The 21,910-nt window shown below is 47.7% G+C and overlaps 1 protein-coding gene across 10 annotated transcripts in view; it reads left to right on the forward strand.

Annotated features, from left to right (window-relative positions):
• The window catches only part of MSRA (methionine sulfoxide reductase A), a 435,929-nt gene that overhangs the window by 392,537 nt on the left and 21,482 nt on the right, over positions 1-21,910 (forward strand). For 8 of the 10 annotated variants that reach the window (XM_045997942.1, XM_045997943.1, XM_045997941.1 and 5 more), the window contains one exon: positions 3,256-3,321. The exons of the other annotated variants lie outside the window; for them this stretch is intronic. In XM_045997942.1, the coding sequence (XP_045853898.1) occupies positions 3,256-3,321 (66 nt within the window). The remainder of the gene's footprint in view (positions 1-3,255; positions 3,322-21,910) is intronic. 10 annotated transcript variants of the gene reach the window in all.

The following is a 21,910-nucleotide window of genomic DNA, read 5'->3' on the forward strand; positions in this document are numbered from 1 at the left end:
CTAGCTGTTCGTGCAAACTGAAATCACATAGCCAGCCCCCTGATGACTTCCCTGTTCCTGCCCACTGAAATCCCACTCTCCTCCCTTTCCAGCCAGCTCCCTTGTAGGTATTCAGCTTCCTCAATACGTTTTCCTTCTTTGGAACTGCCATCTTCTCCTGAGCTGCTGGAAGTGAGAAGAGAATTCCCAGAGCTTCCCTTTTTGAAAAGGGTGAGAGGTGTGGAGCTTTCCTAGAACTGTGGTAGCATCCACAAGAGAGAGAAAAACCTAGTTTGCCACCTGACCCTGGAGGCAGACTCTCTGAAGCCCGGTGATTTGCTGGGGTCCATAGAGCCTATCAATGGCTGTGTCAGGACTGTCCAGGGGAGGGTGCTAGCTAGTTCTCCTGCCCTCTGGAAAGCAAGAAGGCTGCAGGGCGTGAGCCTGGGGTTCAGGCTTCAGAAGGATTACTTATATGATGTGGGTCACGGAAAGCTCAGAATGGCCCTTGGGGTGAGGGGGGTCCTGGGGTGAGAAACAGTTCATTTCACACAGGGTAAATTTTTAAAAAGATGTTAGTTATTTATTTTAAATTAATCAATTAATTAATTAAGTTATGTTAGTCACCATATAGTACATCATTAGTTTTTGCTTTAGTGTTCCATGATTCATTGTTTGTGTATTTATTTATTTTAGAGAGAGAGAGAGAGAGAGAGAGAGAGAGTGTGTGTGTGTGTGTATGCACAGGGAGGGGCAGAGGGAGAACGAGAGGGAAAAACAAACTCCGTGCTGAGCAGCCAGACACGGACCTGGATCTCAAGACCCTGAGATCACCACTGAGCCTAAATCAAGAGTCCCTCGCTCAACTGACTGAGCCACCCAGGCACCCCACAGGGTCAGATTTTTTTTAAAAATTGAGGTATATCTGACAATTAGGAATTGTATGCATTTAAGATGTACAATTTACTATACATATATACTGTGAACCAATCATCATATTCAAGCTGATTAACACATTCATTTCTTTACATAGTTACCACAGTGTGTGTGTGTGTGTGTGTGTGTGTGTGTGTGTGTGTGTATGAAGGAGACCAAGTCTGTGGTCTATCTTAATTCAAGCAGCTTCTGGGCATTATTGAAGAAATACAAATTTGGTTCATGTGTCTTAAAAGGTCCCTGAAACACTTCAGCAAAATTATAGTTCCTTAATTTAGCTTCCTGTCAGTTATTTTTTTCCAGGTGGTTTAGGGTTGACAGTGAGTTTGACATTTGCGAGAATGTTTTGGAAACTATATCAGACACCTTAAAATCAAAAGGAATATAAAGCACATTATTCCAGGAGGCATTGATTGGAATTATTCTCCTGGTCACTCCAAGTCATATCTCTTCTTTCAATAATCTTTTCAGACAAAGCCCAGTGATGGATTGTGAAATTGTGGGCTACTTCTGAGCCTGGTTACCTTTGTGAATTTCCTTCCTGATCACTGTCACCCTCATTGTGATAACTTCTACTTATTTGGGCATGAGTAAGGACAGGCATTTCTATTGTGTTTGTCAGAGCATTGTAGGATGTTAGAGACAGAAAGAACTTTAGGGACCTTCTTCGTCTCCTCAGTCCCACCCCTCTCCCACTCCAAGGGGACTTGGAGGGTGGGGAATGTGTCCGTGTTCATATGACCGATATCTGCAGAGCTGAGATTCATCCTCAAATCAAGGACTCCAGACTACCTTTGCTTTGTGAATCTGCACATTAAAATGCTGTGACATTTATCTGGCAGTTTAGGACAGCTGTGAGCCCAGAGCTTGTACCTTAAATTGGAAATCCTTGACACATAGGGCTGTGCCGGCCTGGAGAACTGTGTGACAGCTCCCATGCCCTTATGAATGGGAGAAGTAGTAGCAGCCTGAGATTGGAGACTCTCCCTCTACCCTGACCTGCTTGCTCTGGCTTCCTCAAATCAGTTTAAAAACATTGCCAGGCTTCTTACCACCCACTTTGGGAATCCAAAGAATGAAAAACCAGAATTCCTGCTCTGCAAAAAATGACAGAGTGTGATAACACCCTAATGATGGTCACTGTGGTCTCTCAAGACAGTCTCTGCAGAGTTGCTTTCTTTCCCTACGAGGTGAGGGGAAAGGATGTCTAGACCAGAGGTTCTCAACTCCGGCTGCTGCTTATTGAGGTCACCTGAGGAGTTTAAAACACTCCTCCTGCTCACTCCCCCTCACTTATTTTGGTGTTGGACTAACTGGTCTGAGGTGGGACCCAGACAGAAGCAGCCGTTTTTTGTTTGTTTGTTTGTTTGCTTGCTTTTATGAAACTTCCAGATATTTCCAGGATGCAACCAGGATTGATTATTGCTGGTTTAGGTAAGACCTACATTTGAGTCCTATTTGGGGAAATGTTGAAAAATCAAATTACTCATGACACTTGTTAAAGACAGTAAGGAAGAGTTTATTCAAGGGTGGCCTCTATGCAGTAGGGGAGAGAAATAGGGCTCAACTCTGAATACAACAGGGAAAAGTGGGAATTTAGAGCTGAGGAGCTGGATGGGGGTCAGTGGATGGAGAATGACTAAGAGGGAACACCAGGGGTAAATGCACTCGACAGGATGCTTGCTGAAGGCAGGCCAGGGCGATCAGACATGCCCTGCAGGGTGGTGGGGGACGAGGAATCCCATCCATTATCCAGCGTGACCAGATATTGGTGGGGAGGGGCTCCAGTTCCACTGACTTAGCATGGTTCTTGCTAAAATTGGACAGCGATGAACACAGAAGTCCAAAAGTCAGGCCAAGCTGAGAGGAGTTCAGGAGAGCCTGAATGGCATTTGTTCAAGGAGAGAACTGCCAAAAACGGTGGGGGCACATTGCAGGTGGAAGTGCTGCCAGGTGTGGGGCAGAAGGGAGGTGGGAGATGTGACAGCACAGCTTTGATTTATGACTGGAGCAGGGTGGGGCAGGGGTGGGAGATCCGGTCTGTGATTTTAAAAGATTATTCTCTTGTCGGGAGGTTGGGAGTGCTGGCTCTCAGAGAGGGACTGTGTTCGTTGTGGGCTGTGTGGCATCTGAGGTCCTCCTTGGACAATCCAGGTGGAGATTTCCAAAAGTCAGTGAAATGAAGTTCTGAAGCTGGGTGGAGGGGTGGGGCAGTGCAGTGAAGGAGAGTCAAAGGCAGGAGATGTTAGCATTTAAAGGCTGGTTAAGTGGTTTCTGTAGCCAAGGGAGTGACTTGTGCAAGTTTTCACTCACCCCAGAGGAGGTGTTCTCTAAAATCAGGTGAAGGACAGAGCGCCAACAGCTGTGGTGAGAGAAGAAGAAGAGGAGCTTGCAAAGGCGATAAGAGTAAGTAGTGACAGAGGAGGACAAGAATCTCTCACGGAGATGCGAGAGGAAGGGGTGGCTTTCTGGAAGTGGCGTCCCTCCCTCCATCGTAACCCAACCCGCTCCTCAGTGGCTCCATCTGTGGGTATTTCAGGGAGGGTGGTGATGGAGGGACAGTCTCATGTCAGTTTCTCTTAAAATTTCAGAATGTAGCTGCCATTCAAGTATACGTGTCAGTATTGTTGCCTTCCCATGACCACTAATGAGAAATGAATATACGCTGCGTTTCCTTCCATGCTCCTATTCGTCTATGAGATAAAGTATTATCATCTCCAGTTTGCAGATGGAGAAAGCGGGGCTCAGAGGTGATGTAACTCCCCTGAGTTTCGTAGCTAAGAGCGAGAGACAATCTAGGCCTGTCTGATTACAGACTTTTCCGTTGCCTTGTGTTATTTTTGCACCAGTGACTTTTCTCTGATTCGACTTTAGGAAGATGTGGAAGATGTGGAAGGCAGCTCAAGAGGCAGTGGGGGTGAAGTAGAGATGCTTGAGGCAGGAAAGAAGAGATCATTGTAGGATGATGTTCGTTACATTCACTAGAATGTTACTGACAGAACTGCCCAAAAGTAGAGGAATGGCTCTTAGGATAGATTCTCAGAAGTGGTAACCATGCTGGATCAAAGGCCGAGAACATTCACCTCTGTTAACATTCGTATCCATATTCATAAGGGCTATAGGCAGCTCCGGTGGTTTGCAAGCTTCAGTGTGGGTTATAGGCACCAGGAGGGCTTATCAAATCACACTAGGTGGTGGGGACCCACCTTGAATTGGACTGAGTCCACTCCCCCAAATCTGCACATCTAACAAGTTTCCAGGTGATGCTGATGATCCTAGGATCACAGTTTGAAAACCACTGGTCTAATTGGACACACACATGCAGTTTTGTTCCCCAAAATATGGAGTGCGTGCATCTTCCTTTTGATCTCTCAGGGGTGTTACAGCCCTTCTCCGGAGGAGAATGCAATGCTAACCCTTTGAGGAGAGTCTTTAGAGCTTATTATTTTTCTAAAAAAACCTTTAGAGTTGGAAGAAAAATGGTGCCATAGGCTGACCTGCTGCTGGGGGAGCAATGCCTCTCCAAATGTTAATGTACATGTGAATTACCTGGGGACTTGTTAAAATGCAGGTTCTAATTCAGCAGGTCCGGTGGGTGGGGTGAGGCGGGGTGGGGGTAGCCGGAGCTGCTGCATTTCTGGCAGCTGCTGCTCTACACAGCTGACCACACCAAGTAGCCAGGCTAGAGGATGGTCCATGCACAGCTCCATGCAAGTTCTCATTAGAGTCCCCCCACCCGGTATAATGTTATAGATATCTGAATATCTCTATTTGAAAGCCTCTATAAGGGTAAGAAAGAAGGTAAAGCAGAGCAAATGCATCAGTAGTTGTTGCATTGGGTTCAAAATGCCCGGTGAGCTAGGAGAGAGTGTATCTCCCACTTTTCTAATGATAAAACAGAGCCTTCAAGAGGTGAAAGAAACCTGCTCAGTGTTCAAATCTTGACTCCTTTCCACTCATCAAGCTCCAAATAGCATACACAACACAACCCTCAACATCATATTTCAGGAGAGCGGGATTCCTCAACAACTGGCATTTAGGGCCAGGTAATTCTTTGTCTGGGGGATGTGGGGGCTGCCCCATGCATTGTAGGATGTCGAGCAGCTTTCCTGACCTCCCCCACTAGATGCCAGTAGCTCATTTGCAGCCACCACCACCACCCTGCCCCAGTTATGTCAACCAAAAATGTCCCCAGACATTATCAAATGTCCCCTAGGGGGCACTTGTCTCCAATGGAGAATCACTGGACTAGAGTGCTGGTTGAGAAGGCGGGCAGTCTGTCAGAATGGCCTGGGCCCCACCCCACACAATCCAATTAGTGTTTCTCCAAGGTTTGTAGTTTTTAAAGTTCCCCAGGTGATTCTAAATGTGTAGCCAGGCGTGAGAACCACTGCAGTAGTCTTCCGAATTGGGAAGCGATGTACTTGTACCAGACGTATTTTAGGTTATTTTTGAGGCCTCGAGAGAGAAGGGCGTATGATAATAGTGTGAGGGGTTAACAAGTGTATTCCATTCCCTTTGTGGTATTTTTTTAAAGTAGCCATTAGGCTCTAAAACCCCCTGGAATTAATGTATCAATGTTTCTGTTTTCCTATCTAGTTGTAACTTTCTTGTTACTTCTTTAGTAGTTACATTATCCTCTTTAAACAAAGGGGGGGATGGGGGTGGGGCATAAGAGCCCCTGTGGGATTTGCTTCTTAACGTGCCTTTTCTCTTCCTGGCACCACCTGGGTTGGGTTGGAATACACCCTGTACTCCCTCTTCTGCCTGCCTGTCTCCTCCCCAGTCATCTGGCTCAGATGCTGGATTAATCTTTCTCTGCAACCTGGGGCTTCTTTTTTCAGAAAACGCCCCCCCCCCCCAACCACCACCAAAGTCTTTTTTCAGAAAACTTAACTGCTTCTCATTGCCGCCAACCAGACACTTCTGCCTGAAATTCAAGGTCATTGCCGGCGTACCCCTGTGTGTACATCTCAGCTCAAGCCAGGTGGGTTCAGGTGTTCTGACTGTCCCTTGCCTGCTCTGGAGGTTTGCTCACGCTGTTCTTCCTGCTGCAGGCTTGCTGTCACCACCCCTACTGTATCCTCCTGTTAGAGGGACTCTCTTTGAATAATTCTCTGGCTCCTGGCTGGGCCACTTTCAGAATCTCTCGGTCTAACTTGGAGACTGCTTGTGCCTGTGTTTTTAGGGTCTTGCTGTGAAGAAACACAGACATCTCTGTGGAGTGAGCATGTCCCAAGTGGAGTGGGGGTGGGGGGGGTCCTTGTGTGGTCCCATGTTGGCAGCCTTCTGTTTCCTCATGCAAAATCGGGGCGGTGGCAATGATCTGCTTAGTGGGTTCATCAAGGATAGTCAACCAGCCAGACTGGTCTGGTGAGCTGTCAGCTCTGATCAGGCTCATCCAATAGGGTTTTTTGCCCTTAGGGTCTCACGGCTAAGCTCTGGCTCACTTTTCCCACCACTCGGGAAGCCAGGAGCATCCCTGTCAGCACGGAGGACATGAAAGGAAGCAAAATGAAAGCTTTTAGTTAGATCACATCATTATATATCTGACCATTGTCACATGATGATTTGGGAAACTTTTTAGGTATTTATCAAGGCAAAGTCATAATTACAACAATAAAATGACACCTTCCATTTGTTTGGTGCATTGTGGTTGTCCTTTTTGTATGCATCACCTTACTGGAAGCTTTCAAGAGGTGTGGACATACATTAACTCCATTTTAAAGATGAAGAAATGAAGGGTAGAAAATTACATTTTAAAAACAGTCATGGTGTATTGTACTCTGAGGTTTTTTTGTTGTTGTTGTTTTTTGTTTTTTGGGTTTTTTTTTTTTTGTTTTTTTTTTTTTTTGACAGAGAGAAATCACAACTAGGCAGAGAGGCAGGCAGAGAGGAGGAAGCAGGCTCCCCACGGAGCAGAGAGCCCGATGTGGGGCTCGATCCCAGGACCCTGGGATCATGACCTGAGCCGAAGGCAGAGGCTTTAACCCACTGAGCCACCCAGGCACCCCTGTGCTCTGAGGTTTTAAAGGTGAATCCTAGTCATTCTCAAATGAAGCTCATGTTCTGGGACTTCAAAAAACAAAAGCATAGGGAAGTATTTCTAGAATTTAGTTACATTTTGACTCTCTAGGAATAATACTTTTTATTTAACCTAATTTTGCATTAGCTTTTATTTCCCCTTGAAACCTTTAAATGAGCCAACTTAACCCAGTTAGAAAAGAGGTTTATTCCTCATTGTTGTGGCTGGAAACCTAGATTCCAGTCCTGTTCTGACATGTAGCTCGCCTTTTGCTCTTGGCAACTTAAATTCTAGTTTCTTCATCTGAAAATGGGCATAATTCTGTACATTGGCCCCGTTTGGGGGAAGGCACTGTGGCGTATGGGGCATCTTAGGCACTGCCTGGGGCCCAACAGACAATTATAGATATCTGTGGCATTCTGGATCATGAAACCAAACTCTTGTCTTCAATTAAAATGTGATTAAAATGTTTCTCATCACTCATTGATATGTCTGTGGGCATTACAATGAGTATAGGTGGGTTTGCTAGAGATGGCCTGCACAGGTGAGGACACTGAGGTCAGAAGGGGTGGATGAGATCCCAGGGTCATGCATCTGACCTCTGGCTAGCCACACCAGGTATAGAGCCCCATTCTCTTTCTACCGTGACCACACCCAACACATCTACCACCCACTGTCCCTGCCCTGTCCTTGAGTCCCAAGAAGACGGTTCCATGGCCTGATTTGTTCATGGCTTCATTTGTCCCATATGAAAGGAAGTGAGAGAATAGTGAGTGGGAAGATGGTGATGTCTTTAAAATACTGCGTTCCACTTACTGAGGACTTGGGTCGCTGGCCTCGTTCTGCCACAGCGCTCTTCGTGCAGTGAACATTTCCTCATCTATAGAAATGCCCGAAACATCTCTCTACACTTCTAGAAGTTGGTGTTTCAGACTTTCAGAATTAAAAGGACATACTGTGTGAACATAGAGTGCTCAGGAATCTAGATAAGGAGGTTTGGTGAATCCCAGCCTCTGCTGTCAGCTTTGTAGCAGAAGGTTTGCCTCTGTGAAGGGAGGGAGACTGTGAGGACCCGTCTTTCTCTGTGATGACGACCCCTGATCTGAGACCTTCACAACCAGGGAGAGGGAAATGAAGACGTACTGTCTTGGCTAGCCAGAGCTCCATAGACAGGCATCTGTCTGCTGTCCTCTTAATTAAAATTTCAGCAGCCGGGATGCCAGGCTGTCCTGACACATCACTGGTGTGATGTGTCTGATTTGTGTGTGTGATTTGTGTCTGAGATCACCTGTCTGAATTGTGAATGTGAGAAGGGATGGTACAGGCCAACTCCCTCCTGTTATAGCTCAGGAAGTGGTCAGCCAAGGAGGGAAGATGCCTTCCTCTAGACCTTGGGGATGGTCAGCATCAAAGTGGGGCACTGAGCCAGGCCCTGCTCCCAGCTCAGAGTCCCTCCCTGCCAGGGTCCACCTCCAACCTTCTCTTGGTCCTGAGCTCTACTTTCCACCCTCATCTCTGACTTCCTTGTTCTTTCTGAATCTGGCCCTGTGACTTTTTCTGGTTTTCAGTAAATGTGCTCAGTAGCCAAGTGGACACTGTAGTGAAAAATTAACCTGGTAGCAAAGCATGGTGCTGCGAATGCCCTTTAGTCTTCCATCAGTGGTTTGGCCTGTGCCCATCACTTTACTCCTCGGCCCTCAGTCTTTTCAGCTAAGCTTTTAGGAGGACCAAATTAGCTGACCCCAAAGGATGATTCCCATTGCAGAGAAATGTTCTGTAATTCTTGGGCCCTGAGCCCTGCCCATAGCTACCCCCGAGTCCTGGAACATGTGGGGCAAAGATGGAAAACAGAGTTCCCCCTCTGCCCACCCCCTCACCCCACCGCAAGGGTTTCCATCCACTGTGTAAAAAGGAGTCAGGGTCCCTTCTGCTTCTACAACAGATACCACTACAGCTTGAGATTGGTTTCCTTGCCATCGGCCGGGCACATTTTTCTGCATTATTTTTTCACTGAACATGCCGTAATGGAGTTTAGAGACTTCAGTCGGCGATTATTCTAGCCAGCACTGCCATGTAGCTGGGAGACGTTTCTTGGCTTTTAACAGAGATGGGCCTTGTGTTGTAGGCAAAAGGATGCCATCTTGAAGGAATTTGGCCCAGTAATTCCATGGCTGCCACTGACTGTGTGGCAGGATGCACTCCTGGGTGCTATGTGACACCGTTGTGACCGGCACCCAGCTGTTACAGAGATGCAGCTCCTGGGCGGTAGAAAAGACACAAACTTGTAGTTACACATGACTGAATGTACATGGAAACATTCTGTGACTTCTATGATGGCCTGGGAATGATCGATATTCAGGACTGGCTAGCATGTAGCCAGTGTGTGTGTATGACTCGCACAGGGCGACGTGGATGTCTAGGTGTGGAGTTAGCACTCGGGTAGCAGGCTTGTGCCATGAAAATCTACATGATGATAGGTGCGGTGTTGGACAGAGACAGTTCTGTGACTGGCCCCTGAGCGTCACACGTGCCTTTCTCTAGGTTCACTGTGCAGGTCGTGTGTGGGGCTGGCATGAAGATGCCACGGGGGTGGTTATGTGGTCTGCAGACAACATGATGTATGCACGGCCACACGGCCCGCCCCTAGGCCTTGTATCACTTAGGCTTTCTGTGACCCGTGGTGAAATAAACGGCAGATGGGACAGACCCTAAGACAACACATCTAGTGTTAGCATTGGGCTTCCAGCAATTTAATAGGAACTATTAGCTAGGTGACATTTTCATCTTGTATATTTATAATAATATCCCGGACTGGTTCTATTTTACTACTCTCTTTATCTTCCTTGTTATGAAAAGTTTTTCTCCGTGACCTTTCTGAAACTAAAAGAGAGTGTTCGATGCTCTTATTGTAGAGAAACCAAGGTTAACACTATACATCTGTGTTTTTGGCAGCCAGAACCCTGTGGTCCCCAAAGAAAATAGTTTGTATTTTCAAAGGCACTGTCCCAAAGTGTCAGACCCTTTGCCAACACAGGGGTGTAAAACCATAGATAGTGCTTCCCACTCTTCCCGTCTCATACCTTCTTTACGGTCCAAAAAAGGGGATGAACGCTGTATTAACGACAAAAATTTGCTTATCCCGGTAGGACTTCCAAAATAATTATGTACGTTTTCTCATTTGAATAGCACATTTTTAGTTCTTAAATCCCTTGATATATATCATCCGGCGGATTCTCTGAGCAGCCCTGTTAGACTGGCAGAATTCCCACATCCAGTTTGTTGAAGGAGAAACCAGGGCTCAGAAAGGCCGTGCAACTTCCCCAAAGTCACACAGCGGCTAGGAGATGGAGCTGATGCCATAGCCAGCTGATTCTCCACACCTCCCATTGCTCTCAGTCATGAACTGGGACCTCTTTCTTTTACAGTCCACTCTGGTGAACGATATTCTGTAGTAAACAAATTCTAAATAATTGATACTGGGAGGTAGAAATGGCTTGTCAAATTTGCACCTAATATTGTAGGTTATTTGTCCGAGTTGCATCCAGATTTCTTTCAATAATGCCCATGCTTACGGATTGTAAACTAATGATCTGCAATTACATATTCAGTTCAATCACCATAGACTATCTACCATGTCTGACACTGCCTTAGGCCCTGAGATGCATGGGAGCAGGGCGGGACCAGTAATAATCATTTCAGCTCAATCTCTGCTCTCAAATTGACTTACGGTCCAGTGGTCAAAAGCAATACCCAGACAGCAACCGAGAATTAATTCAATAAGTGTGGCAAGAAAGAGAAGCTCGGGATGCTCTAGGAACACACCCAAGGAGGCACTGAATTGTGTGACCTGGGGGAGAGAGGAAGGCTTTTCAGAGGGTGTTCCTGTTTGGGAGTGTGTCTTAAAAGATGAGCAGGATTTTTAACTGGAGGTGTGTCGCTGTGTGTATGCATGTGTGTGTGTGTGTGTGTGTGCATGTGCGTGCTCACGTGCACATGTGTCTACAAGGGCTGTGGTGCGTAAGAGAAGAGGGAATGCATTCCAGGGAGAGGCAAGTGTGATTCTGAGAAACCATGTGTCCACTGGAGCAGAACCACAGAATGGGGGTAGAGAGTGGGGAGGGAGGGGAAGAATGAAGACTGCAAATTTACGTGAGGTCAAAATGTGGAACAAACATTTCACCGTATTTTTGAGCAGAGGGATGACATGGGCCGGGATATGGGTTTTGTTTGTTGTTTGTTTGTTTGTTTAACCATTCTGACAGTGGCAAGGTGAATGGGGCAGAGGAGGCAGACACCACAGGCTAAGACTGCTTTGGAGGCTAGTGCAGAAGTCCTGGCAGAGCGTGAACGAGTCTTCTCCGCTTGGGGTGAGAAGGGTTTTTGCTGCCACCCCCCTGCCATCTTTAGAAAATGTTGAGAATACCTGCCTATCTGCTGACCCTGAGCCTACTGTCGCTGCAGGAATACCTTTAAGCACAGGACAATTTGAGACTCTCCCTTATCCAATGAAAATTGCATTTGCCCATGTCTGAGAGGGCTTTCCCATTTTTTCTGCCCTGCATCCTTGAAGTGCTAAAGTCCTTGAGATTGAGACAGATGCCCTATCTTTTATGGGTCTCAGAGGCAAATATCTTTTTTTTCTTCAAAAAAAAATTAAATTTATTTGACACACAGAGAGAGAGAGAGAGACAGAGCACAAGCAGGGGGAGCAGCAGGCAGAGGGAGAGGAAGAAGCAGGCTCCCTGCTGAGCAGGACACCCGATGCTGGATTCCATCTGAGGACCCTGGGACCATGACCTGAGCCAAAGGCAGATGCTTAACTGGCTGAGCCACTCAGGTGCTCCTCAGAGGCAAATATCTTTAGTGATAATATGAAGTGTTTCTCCTCTACACACAGCCCCCTTCTCTACAGAGGCTGAAATCAGAAACAACATTTCACAAAGATTCCCATTTCTGTCAATCCACAAGGCCCTCCGAGTCCAGTCAAGCTCAGGTGGGTGGTATCTTGTCTTCACTCCCTATTGCACAATTTATGTTGAAATAACCCATGTGTGATGCTGCTCACACCCCTCCTGCAAGGGCCTTTAGCTGTGACCTTTCCTCTCTCAGGCTAGTGTCTCTGCTGTGTGAGGCCTGACCCTCCACCTTCTCTTCCTTTAAAATGTTGTTTTTTCCCCCTTACTCACTGGGACATTGGCCAGGTGAATTACAGAGACAGGCAGGAGGTGTTGTTGTCAGAGATAGACGGTTTCTGTCCTTGGTACAAGTACCAGGCCTCCACGAGGACACCATTCATGTACTTAGCCGATGCCGCTGTTCTTCAGATGAATCTGTATTTTACACATCGAGTGGCAAGGGCCATGAAAGAAGATGCGGCATTTCAACGGGAGATGTAGCATTTCAATAACTTCTCATGTGCCTATATTTGGAGCTTCAGTGTGATAAGAGGCTGTATCACTAAAGGAAAATTCAATTTGGAGGAAAACCAGATAAGTATTCCAGTGAAAATGGGATTCGTTTTTGAAGATTATGCATTGAGAACTTACACCGAGATCCCCTAAAAGAGGATCCTGGCTGTTAAACCTTTTTGGGATGATTACAGGTCACTTCAGATTCCTTAGCGTATGAGGTACGGATAGAAGATCTTTTCTGGACTAGAACTTTCTAGAAGGATGACAGGTTTCTGCCTTTCACGTGGCCGTGCCTCATTACCCAAAGGAACTGCCACTAGAACTATTTCAAGACTAGTGCCTCCATTTATAACCTCGAGGTGGTTCAATGAATGAAATCACCCAAGCCAGGGGAAGGTGAGGTTCCGGGGTCTGGCTCTGACATTGTGGTTTCAGCCTCTGTCTGCTGGCACGCCCTGTTTAGCCAGGGGCTGCTGTTGCTTGAGGAATTGTGTGGCATTTGTCATTACAGGACTGTATTACATTGTCCTCTCAGTGGCAGCAGGAAGAACTGACTTGGCGACTTTAGGCGGTCTTCCCTTCCCTTCCAAGTAGCCTGATGTAGATAAGACCTTTCCTGACCCTCCCAGCCAGAGGGATTTAATTTGGTGTCCCTGCTCAGACGCTCAGCCTCTTGGGTGCTGATGCCCCCGGTCTGCTCCATCACAGTAACCACTGAGAGCACCTGCTGTGTACCAGTCTCTCTACTAGTACACTCCAGACATTAGTGTAAGGGTTTTTTTCCACCATCCTCAGACAGCTTGGGGGCCAGGTCCTGTTCATTTGTGGACCCGAATGTGTACCTCCTATCTTTGTCTCCTGGCCCGATGATCCCCCAGAAAGTACATTTTCCCTGGTCCTGTTTTATTTTGGTAAGCCATCTCTGATGTGTGGGGAGTAGATTGGAGGCATAAACAAACAAATAGATTCGTACTCCTCCAAGGTCCTAACATTGACCCTGGTGCTCTGTGGGAGTTGAACAAATGTTGCTTGGATTGAGCTCATCTGAAATACAAGCAGCCAGAGGACAAGCCTGTTGACCCTCAGGGAGTCCATGGGGCTGGGTGAGGGTAGGCGGGGGTCCTGCTGGGATAGGAGGGGAGAAGAGCCCAGTGTGAGTAGAGCACTGCTGTGAGCGCCGTGGAGTGCACGTGCTTCTCTGCTGTGCCAGGCTTCAGTACACGTATCAGGAGCCCCCGGAGGGCAGGGACCCCAGTTTTGGTATGTCTTTACCCTTAATGGTGGCTGAGGTAGAGCCTGACCCGCAGGAAGTGATCTCTCTGAGTTTGGGCTGGAAGGCTCTCTATCAGTGAAAACTATTTTCCTTCTACCTACTTCATGTTCTTTTGCTTCAGATTTCCATTTAAAAATACTCCACATTGAACATGAAGATGTTTTTGGAGTCCTGGATATATGGATTGAATATAAATGTAAAAACTTTCTTTGAAGAACATTCTGTTTTCTCATAGTCTTTAGGACTTTTTTATTCCTGTTGTTCTAAGTGACCAAAAAAGAAAACAGCAGAAGTGAAGAAGTGAGCCTGTTATAACAGCTTGGTGAAGAACAGAAGTGAGTAGAGGCCCTCTCTTCTCTCTCGTGTTAACATGGAAAACCTTGAACCTGGGCCATAACATCAACATTGTACACAGTGCTGTGGATTCAGCACAATGTACAGAATACTCTGTGGCTTTAATCAAAGCAAATAAAAAGTTTGTCGTTTAGTGTAAAAATCCACTCAGGAGTCTGTTAAAATGTTGGCATCCTCTTTCGGGTTGCCCATCCACAGTGATGACGTTCGACTCCTGACTAGTCCGCACTGGCCTTCCTGCCTTTAGGAGGCTAAGGGCTTTTCGCTCTATCCAGGGATGCCTGTTCTCAAATTGCTGGCAAACGGTCAGCCAGCCTCTATTTGAATAGTTCTGGAGCACCCCGCCCCTTGCCCACCGTCCATCACAGACCTGTCTGTGGAGGAGAGTTTCCTTCCTCATGAAAGGACTAAATTCTACATCCGTTTAATTCCACCTGCTGGTCCTGGTCTCAGGTTTAGAGCAGGACAGAGCAGTTGTTTTCCTCTTTTCCAAAAGAGAGAGCTTCCTTTGAGGCTGGCCATGGAGTTCCATTGGAGTCTCCTTTTTGGGGTGTTGAGCACCCCTTTCTCCTCAGAGGGCCCCCCAGATGGTCCTTGACCACCAGGTTTGCCTGGGCCCGCGATAGTCAGATTTGTTACTGTCCACATGAGAATGGGTTACGCACGCCTGGACAGGGGTGTTCTGCCCAGATGGTGTCGGTGCCCCTGCGCGTCGTGCAGGGGAGATGCTGCCTGGTGCCAGCAATTCCTCCACCAGCTGTTCAACCAAAAATAAGTTCTCAGCTGCTGAGGGCTGATCTTTCCACTCCCCTTCTCCTCGGAAGCTGCGAGTCCAGCGGTCTGCCAGCTGGAACTGGGAGATTGGGGATTTTTTTCAATTCAGCTCAAAGGAAATGCAGTACGAGTTTTTTCCCCTCCTTTCTTTTTTAACCTTATTCTGTCAAAAGATTTGTCTTGTTCTTAAGGGCAAAAAATACCACCATCGCCTCTGAATTTGCTTTTAAAATAGCATTCGAAATGGTGGGGCTGCATGGAGCCTTTCCTAGTTCCCTGGCAGAAGCCCCTATCAGGAGAGTCAGATGTGGCTTCTACTTGAGTGGAGGGATGGCTCTGGGAAAAAGCCTGAGGGCTGAGTTCGGCTCAGCAGATCTGCTGCCAACCTTTGGATTGATAAACTGCCTATTTGCAGAGGACAGGAGCAGCTGCCCAAACTGGAATTTTCCGAGGGCTGCAAAACTTTAAAGTGGGAGTTTGAAGTCATTCCTTTATTTAGCAAAGACGTATTGGCACCTGCTGGGCGCCGGATACCGCGCCGGGTCTGCAGAGATGAGAAGGGCGGTCCCTGCCCTCACGTCTCTTGCTGTCTAGGGGAAGAAGTGGACAGGAGAACAAAGGTGTAGGGTGTTACTGGGGTAGGAATTTCACAAGTGTCCCCCGTAGTGCTGGGGCCTGAGAGGCCTATGGTACATGGTGGTGGCATTGATGATTTGTGTTGTTGTGATTCATAAAACTACACAGGATGTGCACCACATATGAGGAAATGACCAGCTCTGCTTCAGATGGTCTTCAGGAGTCATCTAGAACTTGTCACAAGGGAGGTGAGATTTAATTTGTTTTGGAACAGTCTTGTGGACAGTGGGAGTAAGCACTCTCTTGACAAGGAGTATGTAATGTGCAAAGACATGAAGATTAAAATGGATTATTTAGGGGCACCTGGGTGGCTCAGTGGGTTAAAGCCTCTGCCTTCCGCTCAGGTCATGATCCCAGGGTCCTGGGATCAGTCCTTGCAATTGGGCTCTCTGCTCAGTGGGGAGCCTGCCCCCCGCCCCGCTTCCCTCTCTGCCTGCTTGTGATCTCTGTCTGTCAAATAAATAAGCAAAATCTTTTAAAAAGATAAAATGGGTTATTTAGGGGCTAGCAGTTTCAGTATATCCAAAGGACTATGGGGGTGGGGGTGATAAACTGCACTCCCTGGAAATGGGGTCGCTGAGGAACTTTAAGTGGCAGAGATAAAGCCTGATTTGTATGTTCCATGATCACTTTGGAGGAACTGTAGAGGCTGGATGGAAACGGGGTGGGGTGGGGTGGGGGCAGCAGGATGGGGTGAGGGTGGGAAATGATGAGAGAGAGGCAGTGGATGGAGAGGATGGAAGGGAAAAGACAGGTTTAAGAAAACAATCAGAGAGAAGATCTATCAGGAGGACTTCATGACCTATGACCTACTCAGTCTCTGTGTCAGGATATGGGGTAATGGTTACAAGCCATGAGGGCTGGAGCTTAAAACAACAGTAAGGTTCCCCCTTGACTGGCTGGCATTGGAGTAGAAATTGGAAAAACAGGAATGAGAACAGATGTGGGAGAACAGAGAGAGAATTGATATGGATCTGTGCTGATTTTGAATGGTGCACCTGCTTTTGGGGGCTGCTGCCTGGACACAATACTGATCTGGTTAGAAGATGTAGGGGATGGGCAAACCATCATCCTTTGAGCGGAGTTGCATTGCTGAGGCGGTGGCAGAAAAGGAAGGAAGGATAAGGGGGACAGTATTAAAAAGAAAAGCTGGACCCTCACATATATAGTCAACCGATTCTTAAGAGTACCAAGCCATCCAATGAAGAAAAGACAGTCTTTCTAACAAATGGTGCTGGGAACACTGGATATCTAGTTTTGTGGCTGAATGAAAGTACAAAAGAATGAAATTGGACCCTTCCATTATACCATGTATAAAAACTAACTCAAAATAAAGACCTTAAAGGCTAAAGCTATAAAAGTCTTAGAAGGAAACATAGAGGAAAATATTCACTGGATTTGGGATGGTTTTAATGCAGATCTATATCAGATATGGCAGTGATTTCTTGGGTATGACACCAAAAGCGAAAAAGAGAAAAATAAATAAGTTGGACTTCACCCAAATTAAAAAGTTTTGTGCATCGAATGACACTATAAAGAGAGGAAAAGGACATGCCATAGAATGGGAGAGAATATTGGCAAATTACATATCTGATAAGGAATTAACATCATAACTTCTACAACTCAACAGCAACAAAGCAACCCAATTTAAAAAATGAGTGAAGGACTCGAACAGACATTTCTCCAAAGAAGACAGCTAGATAGCCAATAAGCACATGAAGAGATGCCCAGCGTCATCAATCATTAGGGAAATGCATATCGGAACCACAATGAGATCATACCTGCTTCACACCCATTAGGATGGCTGTTACTTTAAAAAGCGGGAAATGGCAGGTATCCCTTGTGCATTGCCAGTGCAAAGGTAAATTGTGCAAATGCGGAAAATGGTTTGGTTGCTCCTCCAAAGTTACATGTCGAATTTCTATGACCCAGCCATTGCACTCCTATATATGTTCCCAAAGGAACTGCAACCAGTGTTTGTGTACCAGTGTTCACAGCAGCATTGTTCACAAGAGCCGAAACGTAGAAACAACCCAGGTGTTCATCAACAGATGAACAGATAAAATGTGGTCTCTCCATACCATGGACTATTACTCATCCTTGAAAAGGAATGAAATCCTAATACGTGCTGTGACATGGCTGAAAACATGGTGACATGAAAACATGGTGCTGGGTGAAATAAGCCAGATACATAATAACAAATCTGGCATGATTCCACTTATGTGAGCTGGTCAGAACAGGCAAATTCAGGGAGACAGGAAGTAAGCTAGAGCTCCCAGCCACTATGGAAAGGGGGAAAATTGGGAGTGATAGTTTAAAGGGTACAGGATATGGAATGATCCATCTGGAGATGGACGACGGTGCTGGCGGCCCAACATTGTGAATGTACTTAATCCATTGAATTGTATACTTTGAATGCTTCAAATGGTAAATGTTATGTATATTTTGCCATTAAAAAAAAAAAAAGCAGAAGAAGAAGGCAAGGCAGGCCCTGTCCTGAGGGGACTCTTTGCTCAGGTCCTCATAGTTCTGAGTCTGTTGTGAGCTTTGACATGGCTGAGGGCTGCCGTCTGCTCCCTCTACAATTCCCGTGGCCCATGGCTGTGCTCTGGGTTCGTATCCTGCAATCCCTGGGCATCCAGCTGAGAAGGAGTTGTCTCCAGACTGTGGGAATGGGGTGAACCTATCCTGAGGTCCTGACTTCCCATTTCAGCTCCTGCCTGGAAAGGGCAGAGAAAGCCCTGGCTGGTTTTCTGGGCCAGCATTGTCTTCTGCATTTACAGCTTCCTGTTACCCTCTTCCCCCTACTCTCAGGAGGAGAGCCCTGAGTCTGTTTTGTGTCATTCCTGAGCAGCAAGCATTCAGAACCCCTGCCATGTACTGTCCCATAGTCCCTGATGCTCCCCTGGGGCAACTGAAAGCCCAAGCACCTCTATCCTACTTTCTAAAGATGGCTCCTGGCATGTGGGGAGGGATGGAGGATGGATGGAGAGGTGAAGGAGCGTTAGAGATGGAAACAGTATCCCCACAGAGGCAGGTCCACGTTTGTGCCCGGAAGTGCCCCTTTCATAAAAGGTTTAGTTGTGGCTGGCCAAACTATTTTTAAGAGAATAATAGAGTGGGACTTTTGAGTGGTATTCATAGTAACTTTCTTTTGCAACATGGAATCAGCAGGGAATTTTCCAGACCTGAGGTTTAAACACAGCGTGTTCCTGCACTGAACCGCCCGGACATTAGTGAGGAGCCTGGTTTCTCTTGCTATTTGGAGGAGTTTGTTTCTTAGAAGCAAAGAGTGCACCATGCCTACCACGTTCCTGGCCACTGACCCCATGGCCAAAGTAAGTCCCTCCCAGGAGCAGAGTGGTTCTAAGTATCTGAAAACTGGAAGAGAAGACAGCTTCTGAGCAACCGAAAGATAAGTCACCCAGTCCCTGCACTAAGCCAGTGCACTGTACCCCTGTATGGCTCTGGTTTTAGGCATACATACACACAAGACTTGAGATGCTTGTTTGCCAGCCCCTGTAGGTTAGAAGCCACAGATCAAAATATCTCGGGACCGTTTTGAGGAAGGCTCTTTGAAGGTGCCAGTGAAGTTTCTGGAAGCTTGGTAGCTGGAGAGGGAGAAAACAACAAGCCAAAAAGCAGGGAAAGGCAGATGTGAAGATTCCAGAAACAAGGTGCCCCACTGTGGGGCATCCCCAGAGGAAAATGATGTTGACCCAGCCAACAAGAAGAAGTCCCACTCTGTTATGTGAATAGGCGGGCGTGACATCTTACACAATCCACCAAGTTTGTGGTGTACCTGCGGGAGTCTGGGATGGCAGGTCTCTGCTCCCACAGAGCTCCCAGGCAATGGAAAGGCGCCATGGGTAACGGGGTGGCTCAGCCCCAAGCTTCACCCGGGAAGGGCTCTATGAGCCTGGGCAAGGAAGACTTCCAACTGGGGCTCCTTAATTCCCTCTGGGTAAGGGGGCTTTGAGCTGCCTTTAATATTCAAGAGAGAGGCTGTCAGGTGGCTCTGTGGAGAAAAGCACTTCAGAAGAGACAGCAGTGTGTGCCTCCTGTGTGTTTGTGGCCCACGAAGGCCCAGCATGTGTGTGCTTTGCAAATCGTGGGTGTTCATGAAGGCCCTAGGAAGTTGAAACCACTGACGAGACACCCAGCAGCGTGGCCCGCAGGTTCAAAGTCCAGGGGCTGGAGGCAGGCAGGCAGACTGGGGCCCCAGCTTTCACATGCCGGCTGTGTGTCTCTCCTGAGCAACGTTACCTCTTGAAGCCTTGGCCCTCCAATCTAGTGCACGGTGGGGGGGAACTGCACCCACCCTATGGGATTATTGGGAGGATTGAGGAAAATAAAGTAGCAAAATGCCTGCAAACACTGAGCGTTGAACAACGGCAAACACTTAAAAATATGGTAGGCGGGGGACCGACTTCAGAAAGCTTTTTCATTAGAAGTTATCATATCAGCTTTTATTTTATTTTGATGAAGTAAACTTTGTTTACCTGAAAGAAAATGCTTCAGAGGGCCTGGTCCCCAACCACGTCACCCTCTAATGCTCACTCCAACCTGTCACTTAGCCCCCGGTTGACACAGTTGGAACATCGTGCTCCTCATAGGGCCAGGGAAGAGAGGTGTTACTGTTCTTCCTCCAGTGAGGCGGGGCTTTTCACGGTGGAGTCTCTGGGCTCACACCTCCACAGAAGAGTTACCCCGGAATTTTTCTCTTCCCTACGGGGAATCCTGAATGCGTTTCTCCTCAGCCCCTCTGACAAGCGACTGCCATACCTGATACTGAGGAGGCGTGGGTGGTGGTGTTCCTCCCACCCTTCCTGCGAGGAAGTAAATGAACAGCGAGGGATTACATCACTCCCCCTCCTCATGGAGATGGGCTTCGAAGTGAACAGTTGGCATTCCTGTGGGGACAGGCCGTGTGCTCCCTGCAATAGGCCATCCCGGGGTGGGGCTGCTTCCTCCCTCACCTACTATCTGCCATCAGCAGCTGTTTCCGACAGGTGCTCAGGCTCTCCATGACAGATGGTGACCAAAATGGGCTTGTTGGCAGGTTTTACCACACGCCGCCCTCCCATCACACACACACCGATGTGTGTACAAACACACATCTGAGTGCGTGGCTTTGATCTAAAGGCACCTGCCTTGGGTTACAGGACTCATTCCAGAGGACATGTGTGGTCCCCGGGGCTGCCCCCTCTCAGCCTCAGACCCTTCAGTATTTGGCCACCAGACTGTGAAGGTGGCTTGTGCCTGTTCCCAGGCACGGCTTCCTCCCTCCTCCATTCTGCAGGCTCGTGTCTCCTGTCTCCTTGCTGCTGTGTTTGCCCAGGAGTGGGGCCGTTTTTCCATGACAGCTTCGGGCTCGGCCCAGATGAAGCCCACGAAGGCCTGGCTGCCCCGGCCATGTTCACAGACTACAGATGCAGAAGCCGCATCGCACTTGGCCCCGCCATCTGTTTCCTGGAGTGTGGTCTTGTGTGCACGAGATGAGCACACCCATGGGGAGCAGGAGCTGCTTGATTGCGGACCAGCTCCCAAATGTGCTGGGAGCCTTGTCTTGGTAAAATAGCAGGACATGCCTGTGCCCCTGTGCCGGGGAAGCAGGACCACTCAGCTCACCCTCGGGAGAGAGATGGGAAGGAAGAAGTGTACGTGTGTCCTTCCGGAGGGCCCCTCTGTCTTCTGCAGACCCTGCACCTGGGCAGTGGGTGGCTCAATAACCCACCTGTCCCCCCCAACCTCTGAGGGTCAGGGCCCTGTAAGTGCCCGGCGCCCAGCTTCACCGCCCACAGCTTCACAGCGGCCCCGCCTGCACTGTGTTTGGGCTGCTCATTCCAAACAACTAGCCAGCCAAGGCAACCAGATGAGGGTGACATCTGGCTTGAGACTGTTGCCAAGTCACTACTGTTCCATCCCTGGCAGGAAGGAGGTGAGGTCTTTGTGCCAGATTCTTAAAGAGAGAGAGAGGGAGAGAATAAAAATGTGTGTTCCACACCCCACATAACATTTTTTTTTCTTTTTTACCCTGAACATTTTTTTTTCTTCTTTTTACCCTGATGCCTCAGCTGTCATTTTTCTTTCCCTAGAACTTGGACACCTAAGGACCCAATATGCATAACTATTCTAGAGCAGGCTTTCACCACCTGCTGGCAATTAAGCATTGGAGTGAATGATGTTGAATGGGGGCAGAGTGGCGAGGTTCAGGGGTGAACCCAGGGAAACGCACACAGGTGTGCACGCATGCACGCACACACCCACATACACAGACATGATAGATCATAAGGGACAAAGGGGTGACAGAGGGGAACTGTGCACTGAGTGTTTTGCATGGGTATTTCTCCCTACAGTAGGTTCTTTTCTAGTGAACTGAATATAATCAAAATAAGAGTAGGAACTACATACTGTGTTTCCTGGTCTTTCCCAGTATGGAGGAGAAATGGCAATGATTTTCACCAAATCTGATTCTTTGGGGAGTGACAGGCACAGCCCATGCACCAGGCTGGAATCAGC

The sequence above is a fragment of the Meles meles genome, chromosome 2 (assembly GCF_922984935.1).
Source record: "Meles meles chromosome 2, mMelMel3.1 paternal haplotype, whole genome shotgun sequence".
NCBI classification, from domain to species: domain Eukaryota; kingdom Metazoa; phylum Chordata; class Mammalia; order Carnivora; family Mustelidae; genus Meles; species Meles meles.